This window comes from Gymnoscopelus braueri, assembly GCF_963280865.1.
Source record: "Gymnoscopelus braueri genome assembly, chromosome: 2".
NCBI lineage: Eukaryota > Metazoa > Chordata > Actinopteri > Myctophiformes > Myctophidae > Gymnoscopelus > Gymnoscopelus braueri.
Window position 1 is genome coordinate 18,407,298 of NC_137604.1, and position 13,750 is coordinate 18,421,047.

Genomic DNA, 13,750 nt, shown 5'->3' on the forward strand with positions numbered 1-13,750 from the left:
AATCCTGGATTAATCCTAGATTAATCAGGATCTGTATAATTATCCAGAGTGATCGGACGTCAGAGAGCATTACACGTATATCACCTCCTCCTCGGCTGATATTATCAAACACAAATACCAAACATATCACATCTACGTTTTACCAAAAGGAAAAGCATGTATAATCTGACCAGACAGGGATAAAACAGAGGCATGGATTACATCCATCCACGCCGAGCAAATCCAACCCTGAGTATGTGCAATGAAAAGTCACTAGCATAGCAAACAGAGAAAATGGCGCACAACAACCCATACTGGAACAATACATTTACATGGAATTCACCTTAATTTTTTTTAAATGTAAAACCTATTTCCATTTGAACAGTATAACTGCGTGATGGTGTGTATATAGGTATGTGTGTAGGTAGCTCAGTGGTTCTCAAAGAGAGGCCCAGGGACCCTCAGGGTTCCAAATGGCCCCCTTACAGATCTATAACTCTGAGAGTGTACAGGCGGAACCAAATGGACCCGTTGAGAACCACTGGTGTAGCTATTAAGAGACTACTTTGTGTTAGCAGGGTAATACGAGGTCTGTGTTGCGTACAAGGAAACTTTGCCGTCAGCAAATCTGTGTGAGTGTGATCATTATTTCACCTTCTGTTGTACTGCCTCTGACACCTGGAGGATCAAACCCTCTCTCTCTCTCTCTCTCTCTCTCTCACACACACTCCTTACTCTCTTTTAACTCTGTTCGTTCTGGTCTTCCTTCATGTCTCTCTCTCTCTCTCTGTCATCCCTCTCTTCTAATCCATACGATCATCATTCTGTCTTTGGTTGCTCTCTCTCTCTCTTCATCTCTATCATGCACATACAGCTGGCTGTCTAGGACTATTGCGCTTAATCTCCCTCGGACAGCTGTGACACACACACGCACACACGCACACGCACACACACACACACACACACACACACACACACACACACACACACACACACACACACACACACACATGCTTGCATGTGGACTTACACAAACACTGCACACAAACACACACGCTTGCACATCATGCACAACGCGCATGGCAGCATATAAACACATGCAAGCACGAACTCGCGCACACACACATATTAATACTCTCTCACACAGATAATTCCCTATCTGTCTGTCTGTGTGTCTGCTGCTATATCAAAGGGCTCCTCAGTGAGTGTAGTGACAGTCGATGTGAGTTACATTGTCATGTCTGCCAACATTATGTTCGGGTCCAAGCTAAATGAACACTGAGGATCTCGGGTCACTGATTACACCAAAACTGGTGACCTCACAGTGAGTCCGTGACTCCAGTGACTCCAGTGCTCGCTGTTTGCCACTTTCAGCCAGCATCAGGAGCAGAAATGCCACCAGATGCTTTGTCAGGTGAGCAGGTTGGTTTCCGTTTCTTTTTAGGCACTGCATGGGACGGCTTATTCTTGATGCAAATTAAAACAGCAACCGCTGAACACAGATGTCAGCCAATGTTGGTGTAACACATACAGTACATGCAGCACAATACTACTGTATGCCTTGGTAAACAGAAGGTATACGCTCCCATAGATTATCTGAGACCATTTAATGAGCATTTATGTGCTTTGACTTGATCATAGTTACATAAATGACAAATATGAGGGCCGCTGTCGATTCAATTCAATTTCAATTCAAAGGAGCCTTATTGGCATGAGAAAACATACGTTTACATTGCAAAAGCAAGTGTCAAAACAATAAAAAGAAACAATTTAAGAAAAAAATGGGGAAAGTATACAGTTGGAGGTGGTACAGCATTGTGTTAACAGAGCTATGCCACACTGCAATGTTCAATATGTTGGCACGGTTAGGCCTATAAACCTTTTTGAAACAAATAGCAGAAATCTTTGTCACTTTTGGGACAATTAGCTGCATTTTTCCCAAAACTATTTAAAATAGTACACAAAAAGCCTCAGATTTCAAATGTGTTTAAAGGTAGCAGCTCTGTTTATATGCGCAGTAGGTTTATGTCAGAGGTCCACTCCGTACAGAGGGTTAGGGTGTTAAGGCAATCTGGGAACCCATCGGCAAAAGAAAGGGATTTTTTTTTAAATCACAACAGTTCACAAATTTTGCTGCTGTGTTGTGTGTTCGCACATTGTTGTATTTCTCCCAGTAGGTATGAGAGTTATTTTTTTTTGTCATTGGTCATGTTTTCAAACTCACTTTGGATGCACGTAATCTGTGGGAAGTATGTGTCTCTCACGTTCTCTTACATTCCCAAGCTATTGTCTCCAGACTGCCCCTGCTGGTCTGTGTATGCGATGTCCGGACTATGACCTGGAATTTAGGGCTATACCATTGTGACCAACATGTTTGTCCCGGTGAGGTGACGACATGCCACACTACTGTTCATTGTGTTCACTGTCCAAAGTTGTGTCTCCATATTATACAGCCTGACACTCTGACTAAATCTATGACGAAAACGAAAAAAAAATTAAGCTATAATGACTAAAACTATGACTAAATATATTTACAATTTCGTCAAAAAATTAAAACTAGACGAAAACATTAGGGAGGACTATAGTGGACAACAGATCCAGTAAGACAGGTAATTTTATGCTGGGTTGTGCGCTGGTGTCGCGCCCAGAAAATTGCTTGTAGTCAAAAAGAGCCACATAATGATGTAATTATAGTGCTTCATTATATCCCTCCCCCCATTGCCCTTTGACTTTTCATACACACACACACACACACACACACACACACACACACACACACACACACACACATACGCCCACAACATTGCCATCATCACAGCCAGACGGAGAGAGGTCCGGCGTGACTCCAGGTGTAGATTTGCGCTCCACTGAGCACACTCATCTAGTTTACAATGCGTGTCCCTAGTTAGGCTTTTAAAAATAAACACACTGTTTGAAAGAGAATACATAATGTACAATTAATGGAGCGGAGGGAGGCTCCTGGTGGTTTCCTCATGTCCCTTATATGTTCTCAACCTACTAGAGCGCACAGAAATCAGCGCAATGCGCATACGTGGTTAAAGGTAAGAGCTTTGGTTTGCTGTCAACCAGCACTCCACCTGAACCCTATAGATTCCCTATTCTGCGAAAATAGAAGATCTAGCAGCCATATTGGAAAGAAATTGGGCCTCTTCCTTACTTCCTTCACAGGTGTTACCAATGATACTAATAATGTAGGCTCTGCTCCATTCTGGTCAAACAGAATCAGGGTGCACAGGAGAGACTCTGCTATACCAGTGTAACGCCCGGGATTCAAACCCGGGTCTCCCGCATGGAAAGCCAGCATCTTAACCGCTAAGCCTAAGGGATATCACTATCGCTTGGGGGAGATATTAGACTTTCAGGCCATCAGGCTGAGGTAGTGAACTACTCTGTTACACCAGTAATTGTGGTCCAGGGACCCTCATGGTGATTCCAAATGACCCCTTACGGATGAGAAAGGGGCCAATTTCTTTCCAATATGGCTGCTGTGCATAGAGCCTATTATCATAACAGTCGAACACTTGGCAAAAAAAATAAGAAAAAAAGATAAACATTGAGCGGAAATAGGTGAACTTTCGGCAAAATAGCAGATCTGCAAGTTCTCTACGCCATCCGTTGTGAGCTTGTAGATCTGCTATTTTCAGCAAAGCGATTTTAATGTAGAGGAGAAACCTCTACACTAGGGGGACCCCGGTCAGCTACATAGGGCTTAAGTGGCTAACTATAACCTTTGTGGTAAAGCATCTTATATCTGGAAGTAGTTTTTCAATTGGTATCATGTTCCAAAGTTGAGAGCCCTTGGTGGAGAAAGCTGATTTTCCAAATGCAGTCTGTTACTCTGCAGTTATTTGCATCTAGCATCTATCTGAATAGTCAAAGAGTAAGAAGGGCAGACGTAGAGGTGGTTTTTCAGACTGCGACGGAAGATGAGGAGTGAAACTGTAGTCCTGACCGACGGAGGGAGATCATCATTCCACACCTGGATTACACAGGAGATGCAGTACAAGAGAAGGGGCTCTGCCATTATTCACTTCTCTGGACCAGGAAGGCCCACATGGAAAGTACCATTATACCATCACATTGCACCGATTTAACACAACATCGATGCTCATGATGAGTTCAATTCAATTCAATTCAATTCAATTCAATTCAATTCAATTCAATTCAATTCAATTCAATTCAATTCAATTCAATTCAATTCAATTCAATTCAATTCAATTCAATTCAATTCAATTCAATGCAATGCAATACAATGCAATGCAATTCAATTCAATTCAATTCCTTTATTGTCATTGTGGGTGCAAAGACATTTTATTTGCAACTCCCAGGTCAATGCACAGTAAGTAAAGTAAAAAACTAAATGTATACTCAAGAATAACTTAAGAGAAATAGGCCTAGACATGTGAAATTATAATACATTAGCCAAAGCAGCAGCACTACACAGCTATGTACGAAAAATAGCATGAACAGGGGGGGTGGATTAAGTTGGCCAACCTACCCCAACGTACTGTATATCATGCTCACATGTCACAGTCTGTACGTAAAGAGCATTAGGGAGTACAAACTACAGAAAATCTAATCACACAGAATAAACAGATTGAATATTCTAACCCTTTTTCAACAACAGCAATTGAAATAACAGATTATTTCCATCAGCTTTCAATTCAACAAAAACACATTTCCATAACACAGTGCTGCCTGCTGTACTACCGTTAACCAAGCAATAGGTATATGACCCCAGTCAACCAACAAGTACTGTAGGGCAGGCCTACATGATGATGACCCCAGTCAACCAACCAGTAGGCCTACATAATGATGACCCCAGTCAACCAACCAGTAGGCCTACATGATGATGACCCCAGTCAACCAACCAGTAGGCCTGTGCCGCCTCTATGACCTAATGAACCAACCCAGTACGTCTACTGTATGACCTCAATAAACCAACAACATAGCCTGGATTTACTAAATCCACAGCACTGTGAATGCCAAGGCTTATAGACAAATGCAAAAATGCATGCTTACATTTCATTCTCCGCTCCCTCCATTGGCTCCCAGTTACTGTCCGCACAGAGTATAAAACACTGATGTTGGCCTACAAAGCAACCAAAGGCATGGCACCCCCATATCTTCAAAGCCTGATCCAACCCTACAACCCCTCCCGCTCACTCGCTGGCAGAATCTTCACTAAAACATCCGGGACAACACTCCACGCGTCCCAGACTCTTCTCCCTTCTGGCTCCCAAACTATGGAATGAACTCCCCATTGCAATTAGAACTGCAGACTCACTCCCAGTCTTGAGACGTAATCTGAAGACTCTCCTCTTCAGACTCCACTTTAGCCCGTAGCACTTGCCATAGCACTTTCCCTAGCCTCGACGACCTTATGCAGGCTTATGCAAAACCTAAAATGTAGATAGATTTAGATAGCATGTTATGTAGACGGATGCCAGGTCATTATTGACCTTAACCTGGCATCAATAATGTGTGTAGTTTCAATGTACAGATTATAGATTTTTTTTTTTTTTAAAAACCCAGGGGTCCTTGAGGGAGTTCCAGCTAAATCATTGATAGTTAGGAACCAAATGGACCCTTACCGGTTGCGGTCTAATGCATACTAAGCTGGGGGACCTTTAAATAATAAAAACAATAAAATAATAAAAAGTTTGAGAACCGCTGATGTATGGAATATGAATGATGTATTGACAAATTGAGAAATATTATTATTATCACTATTATTATTATTATTATTATTATTATAAAATGCAATGATTGTATTTTAATATTAAATTAGTTGTAGAAACATTGATGTAATAGTAATAATAATAATACTAATAAGTAGTGACACAGCGAGAAAACTATGTGTGGTTGGAGACAGAGATTCTAATCCAGTCTTGTGTCCTTACTAACACATGGTGTGTAGTGAGTGTGTGCCAGGCTTTATTTCCTGCTCCGATCACCCGGTGAGAGACAACCCCATTGGTCTACTCTCCCTGGAACCTGGAGATGGTGACACCTGATAGGCTGGGGGTGTGTTGTGTTCCCATGGAGACCAATGTCACCCAAGCTGGGTGTGTCCCAAGAATCTGGTGTGCAATGTCATACTGTACTGTACATAGATGACCCATGCACAGCTGGTGTTTGGTCACACAAATTTAACACACACACGGGCACACACACACACACACACACACACACACACACACACACACACACACACACACACACACACACACACACACACACACACACACACACACACACACACACACACACACTGGTGTGCGCACACAGTGTGTATACATGCACCCTCATACATAAGAGGGCGCGCTCTACAGGTACAAATGCATATGGAATATGTATGCATGCATGCATGCACGCACGTACACATACATGCACGCACGTACACACGCACGCACGCACACGTGTGCACACACACACACACACACACACACACACACACACACACACACACACACACACACACACACACACACACACACACACACACACACAGAGAATGGGCACTCAGATTCACAAACACGCATCTTTTATTATTATTCAGACATCAAACTTTTATGCAATTTTTTTAATGCCATTTTAAACCCTAACCCTAAAGCCTGAGTTATACTTAGTTGTGCGCTGGCGTCACACCAAAAATAGTTGATCTAAAAGCTCACAATGCGTCACAGTGCGACGCCGGTGTGCAACTAAGTTTAAATCAGGCATAACTTTAACCCCAACCCCTAGAGCGATAATTGTATTCCTGATTCCAAGGCTTCTGATTGGCTGAAACGGGGGTAGGGAGCACTCGGCTGTGTAAACGTAACCAATAAATGCCTAATTTTAACTCTAACCCCAACCTGAATCACACACACACACACACACACACACACACACACACACACACACACACACACACACACACACACACACACACACACACACACACACACACACACACACACAAACACAAATGTGCCATCCACAGACACACCCACAGACACATGCAGAGTGAAGTAGTATCATGAACACACAGGTGGCATGGTTAACACTGAGTCCCCCCCACCTGTGAGAGCATATAAATATACCTCCTGGAAATAGTACTGGTCAGTCTGAGCACCCTGGAAATAACCCGAGAATTAGTAAGCTGGAAGACAGCGTAGGGAGGGAGAGGGACAAAACAGACTAGACTAATGCTAATGAGTTCACACTAGCAGTGAAAACAGGCTACAAGCTATTTTCAACACACAAACTGATGCCCGACACTTGTCGCTACGTAATCTCTCAAGGCATCTTCAATCTTCTTTTTTTACCGAATGGGGTTCCCTGATTGGTCGCTACATGACGAGCTGGTACAAAAGTTATCAGCTTTGTTCAGCGCTCCGATGACGAAGTGAAGTGTCAATCAGTTATGTTTTTGTTCATGCCATTTCCACTCACCTCTTCACATCCACTCGCCATCAGCCAGTTCCCTGCACTTTTGAACCCAAGCCTTTATTTTCTTTCATATTATGCTCGGTCATCGCTCCCACACACGGACGCACGCTTGATGATTGAATATTGATTGATTGAACTCTTCATTAACATGTTTGTTAACAGTACGGCAGTACAGTCAAAAGAATCTCTGCTATAAGGAAAATACAAAAGGCCCCAGGGGGCTTGTTTCCATTGCGGTGATCCATTGTATTGGTGATTACATGATCAGTAAATGATGTCAACGAGGGCGTTGAACGACACATCAACTGTGACGCGGCTACAATGAATGTAGATGACCATGCTTGGTCGTTTTGTAGCTTTTGTCACTGCTAGTGCCACACTTTTATCATCCTTAGAGCCTCACGCTCTCACTAGTGGGGCTAAGATGCCATGTCACATACACAGACACAGACACAATAGTGTCACACTAGAGGAAAAGCCCATGGGGTCACCAAAAACAGTATGGTTCAGCTTACAATCTGCCTATTTATGAAATATTTTGACCTGAGATTAGCGATAAGAGGAAAGGTCATGGGGACACTCACTGACTAGGGTTCATCACGCCCAAGATAGACAGATGGACAAACAGACAGCTGGACAGACAGACAGACAGGTAATGTTATGTGTATTATACTTTTCAGCACTTTTACTAAACACGAGTACCACTACTTTTACCTAAACGGTTACATTACTCAAAGCATTAATACTCATAGCTCAACGTGTTGCGATCAGATGTGACGCCTTGTGAGGTTGTAGAACTGCTATTTTTGCTGTTTTTGAAAAGTATTAAGTAGGGCTTAAAATGGTTAAACCAGCTCCCAGTTAACACCTCTATGGGAGCACTGTATAGTGGCTCAAGCAGTCAATGCACTGACCACATCAGTGTGGTGATATAATGGTTTGAATGTGACTCAAGACCCACCAACACTATGTCACACCATGTAACCCTGCCTTCTACCCCCTTTTCAGTGTTGCCAGGTCTGCTTATTATAATTTCCCCCTAAGATTTTATTTGAAGATAGCAGATCTACAAGCTCACAACGCGTCGCATAGCGACGCGTTGTGAGCTTGTAGATCTGCTATTTATCTATCAAATAGCTGATGTATATGTTTAAAGTGCTCATGTGGCCCATCGTCGCTTCTTTTGGGCTTGTTTTCCTAGACATGGTTGCTTGTTTCTCTCACAGAATCTGGCAACTCTGCTTCTGCTTCTGTTTCTCTCCACTGTAGGCCTATACTGCTGAAGCAGGAATTTATTAAAATAGGTTTATTTGTCACAGGATAAAGAGATGTGCGTTCCCCCACTTCCCTCCTGGGTAGAGTATCTTAATTCAGTGATTATCACCCTTTATTTATTTCAAGGACCCCCTGTGTGGTATCCATTTGACCACGGACCCCCATTTGATAGGATTTTTATCTCTGGGACTCTAATCTATGTGTGTGTCTGTGTGGTTGCGCAGGGCGTTGCTGAGAAAGAGCACTCGCAACACAGCGCTTTGTGAGCTTGTAGATCTTCTATTTTTGGCTAATGTTCCCCCCGGAATATGGATGCTGGCGGGTTCAAGTGGTCAGAGAAGGTTTTTCTTTTGTTGGTCGTTTTTAATTTGTCCGTCACCTTGGTGATGACCCGCGTCCATGGCATGATTAAATCGCCCTGTATTTACTGTCTGACTCTCCCGAGTCTTCTTATTGCTGACTGCGGAGCTCCGTCGCCTGCCGGATCATCTGTGTTTTTTAATTAAAGCTGGAAGCTGAATTCACACCCTCGTCAATGCGTGGCCTTGAATGGAATCCCAGCACAGCTCTCTCTCTCTCCCCTGTGTCTCCCCTGTCCTTCTACTGCTTCCTTTCCTCCCTATATCTGCTAACCAGATCTTTTGTTGTCCTTTATAAGTTACGTCCTGTTGTCACATAACAGGAAACACTGATGTCTGGCTGTGGGTCATGATCCCGAACCCCCCCCCCCTTTGTGAAATGGAAAACATGTCTTCTAGACTGCTGACTGCTTGGAACCTCATGCTGCGCTGGGAAGTTTCATTTTTAGCATATTCTTGATTCAAAAGTATAGCTCCAACTCCATATTGTGATCTAACTTTGAATCAGAAACAAACGCAAAAGTAGGCATGCCCACGATGTGGGTCACTCACGCGATAATGGGTGATAATGGGCACACTTTGCACAGTAACAGTAGGCAGTGTTGCCAGATTCTGCGAGAGAAACAAGCAACCAGGTCTAGGAAAACCAGCCCAAAAGAAGCGACTATGGGCCACATGAGCACTTTAACATATATACATCAGCTATTTGGAAAATAGCAGATCTACAAGCTCACAACGCGTCGCGATGCGACACGCTGTGAGCTTGTAGATCGGCTATTTTCAAATAAAATCTTGCGGGGAAATTATAACAAGCAGATCTGGCAACCCTGACAGTAGGCCTAACTCCAAGCAGTGCAGAGCTGGTACAGTATCTGAATACAGTATGTGTGAGAGGGGGCGTGCGAGGGGAAGCAATTGATTGGCTCTACTGTAAGTCTGGCACATCAGAGCGATGGTGGGAGTGAAAGCACAGGAAGAACATGTCCCAGGCAACCACTTACTGTACGGTAAGCCTATATAGCCTAGTGATTCTCAACCCGTTTCACCCTCTTTGATTACAGACCCGCCGCCATTACGTGTATCTCTGGGACCCCAATCTAATCCAAATTCTAAAATAGTGTTTAACTCTGAGAGCAAATGGAATTACAGGCCTATAAGTATAAGGGACCCTTTGTCTCCTGACTATCAATCATTTACTGTAGCTGGAGATCACCCTGGAGCCCTCTCAAGGACCCCCTGGGGGTCCTCAGACCCCACGTTGAGAAGAACCACTGCCCCTAGGCCCAATAAATTACTTTGTCGTACGATGAATGGCGAAAACGGCCGATCTACAAGCTCACAACGTCGTAAGCTTGTGGGATTGTTTATTTCCGCTATAACTTTCAAAGGTTTTGCCCAACACAGGGATGCCAGGTTGCAAGTGGTTAACTTGAGGAATGACTGAGAGGAGGGGGTTGGGGGGGCACAGGAGAAGAGGAGACTAGCAGAGAAACAGATGAGGACAGGAGAGAGAGAGAGAGAGAGAGAGAGAGAGAGAGAGGGGGTTGTGTAGCTAGGAAGCCGGTAGGGGGGTAAACACATTTGTGGGGGGTTTGGGTGATTATCATGGCATCCTAGCGTTGTCATCCTGTTCCTCCATAATCTCTGTGAATGCGTTTCAGTCACTGCAGAACAGAAGCTGCTGAAGTCTCTTTCATGAACTGTCCCACATGCATAGACCCACATTTAAAACAGAAAGAAATAGGTCATTGTGTGTAGGCCTACTGGCATCGCACAGACCCTGATTCACCGCATTGGACCACACACACACGCACGCACGGGCACACACACACACACACACACACACACACACACACACACACACACACACACACACACACACACACACACACACACACACACACACACACACACACACACACACACACACACACACACATTTTATCAATGCCACAGCAACTAAAGCATACGGTAGATCTGGCACAACTCTGACCCTTAAACCTAAGCTCTAAATGACTAATCCTAACCTGAATTATTTCCTTATAAGCCTAACTCTAAAATAAACTTTGTTTTAAACGAAAAAACAACAAATCTTGTGAGGACCCGGGACTTTGTCCTCACAGTATATGTACACACACACGCACACACACACACACACACACACACACACACACACACACACACACACACACACACACACACACACACACACCGTGTAGAATGATGGGAGTCAGTGGATTGCAGCTCGGATGATGACCAGCAAATGGAAACCAGGACAACAATGTGATCAACTCATGTCAGGATGTCGTGCGTAGGCTAGAGTGTTTCATCGCCATGGCAACCGGAATCCCCTCACGCCTGAAAGAAGTGGGGGGCGTTCCTCTTGGCGTGAGGAAAACAGGCCTTTTTTTCTCTTTTTTTTCTATGGAGTCACAGAATTGGATAGGTCACCGATTTCACGTGGGTGCCATTGGATTCACACCAGTGAGTGCCAGCAAAGTGCCAAACTGATCTGATGGCACTTTTTTTCTGCACATTGTAAAAAGACAAATGGTCACTGGAGGACACATTCCTTCCGTCCTTCCGCCTCTCTCCCCTCGAGCTTCAAAGGGCATTTTGTCTGTCTTTAATTGAGGATGTAAGAGTAAAAAAAACAACAACATTGTAACTGAGAGAGTAGCCTACACAAATGGTTCCATTTATGTACACACTTTATGTACACTCTCAAATTAGGCTAATTCAGGGCTGACAACACTCCTGGATTCTGCAGGAGTCTCAACCACATCTCCTTGAGGACTGCTGGATTGTCATTTCTGCTTGGTTTCTCCTTGATTTGGTATCAAACTCCCAAAATTCACCAGAACACAGGAAATTACATCTACTAAGTTGACAAGTTTCTGGGGGAATACCCCCCCCCCCCCCCCTTGGCGGGTGTTGTCATATCAGTGCATGCAATCATACAGAGATATTGACCTAGTAATGAATGGTTATGATTAAAGATGGGTCAGTCATTGCTTCAGTCATCAAAGCAATTTCTGTAGGCCTACTTTTTGTGTTTTAATAATGGATGAAATGGTACCCACCATTATACAATGCTAGTAAAGCAAGCCTGATAAAGCATCAAAATCACCAGAACACAGGAAATTACATCTACTCTGTTAAAAAGTTTCGCCGGGAGGACCCCCAGACCCTTTAAAGGGTCGCCCCCCCCCCCCCCCCCCCAACAAAACTCCTTGATTCTCAGTCAGATGGCAGGCCTGGGCTAATTGCACTAAATTAGGCTCTCTCACACTCACACACACACACACACACACACACACACACTGAAGCTGTTACTGTGGAACTTCATAAGAACATGCACGTTCGTTCCTCTCTTGCTAAAACAGAAGCGGTACCCCCGCATTGTCCTGAGCAGACGCAGTGAGTAACCCGACACTGCAGCGATCCCCCAACAGGTGACGGTGCAATAATAATAATAACAATAATAATAATAATAATAATATAATAATAATAATGGCGTGTATTTATATATCCCCTACTTTACAGCTACCACACCGTCGTGACAGACCCGTACAGCTTCGTATATAGCCTAGGGAGGCCATCACTACTTGACTCACCTCGATCCACTTCTGTGCCTCCAGACAGGCGGGTTCGGGGTGGCTCATCACGCCGGCTTCTGCTGCTGCTGCTGCTGGTGCTGCTGCTGCTGCGGGCTGATCCTGATCCGGCTCCTCTGATGGCTGCGGGGCGCCGCTGATCGCTCCTACTTCGCGGTCGTCGTCTCCTCCGGCGCTGCTGGCCATCGCCATCATCATGTGTGTGTGTGTGTGTGTGTGTGTGGTCAGCAGCACAGTCAGCAAGCAGGCCGTTTTGTTGTTAACAACGGCACCCTAAATGACCCGACCGACGCCGAGAGATAAGAGACTTGATGTGATGATGATACAAAAAAAAAAGAAGGTCCCGTCCGAGGATGATGCTTTGCCCCCCGCAGAGCGCAGCAGCAGCAGCGACAATCCGCTATGTCTTGTTATTATGATTATTAATGTTATTATCACTACCGTATAATCGGCCGCTGTGCGCGCTATAGATCGATCTCTCTCGGGTTGCAGTCTAGTTATGGTGGGAGATGGAGAGTGTTGTTCCCCCCTGCGACTCTCCCACACACACATATACACACACACACACACACTCATACACACACACGCACACACTGCTGCTGCTGCAACTCCAACTGCACGCTAAAAATACCCTTTCTAAACGAAACACCGTCCTCCTCCTCCTGTCCTCCTGACACAAACACACACGCACAAACACACACACACACGGCCTCTCTGCAGCTGCGCGCGTTCGGAGCGGGACACGGGGACGCGCACACAGGAATCTGTCCTGGCTGTGCGGGGGAGGAGGGCACGGGGGGGGGGGGGGCTTTATTACAAGAGGTGTCCCGTTATTCTCCCACACAGCTGAATTAGGGCCCGTTACAAGCAGTACTGTACTTAAATACAATTTTGAGTTTGTTTTTAACTTTACTGGAGTATTTTCCTATTTTCAGTACTTTTACTTTCTACTCCACTACATTTCAGAGGCACATATTATACTTTTACTCCACTACAATTATTTGAAAACTTCAGTTACTAGTTAGGCCTACTTTGTAGATTTGGATTATTATTACACAACAT

At 44.4% G+C, this 13,750-nt stretch overlaps 1 protein-coding gene across 1 annotated transcript in view; it reads right to left on the minus strand.

Annotated features, from left to right (window-relative positions):
- Positions 1-13,351, minus strand: part of LOC308075441 (uncharacterized protein) — a 55,081-nt gene extending 41,730 nt beyond the window's left edge. The window contains exon 1 of the mRNA XM_080415326.1: positions 12,689-13,351. Coding sequence (XP_080271452.1) covers positions 12,689-12,886 — 198 coding nt within the window. The 5' untranslated portion in view covers positions 12,887-13,351. The remainder of the gene's footprint in view (positions 1-12,688) is intronic.
- Between the last annotated feature and the right edge of the window lie 399 nt (positions 13,352-13,750).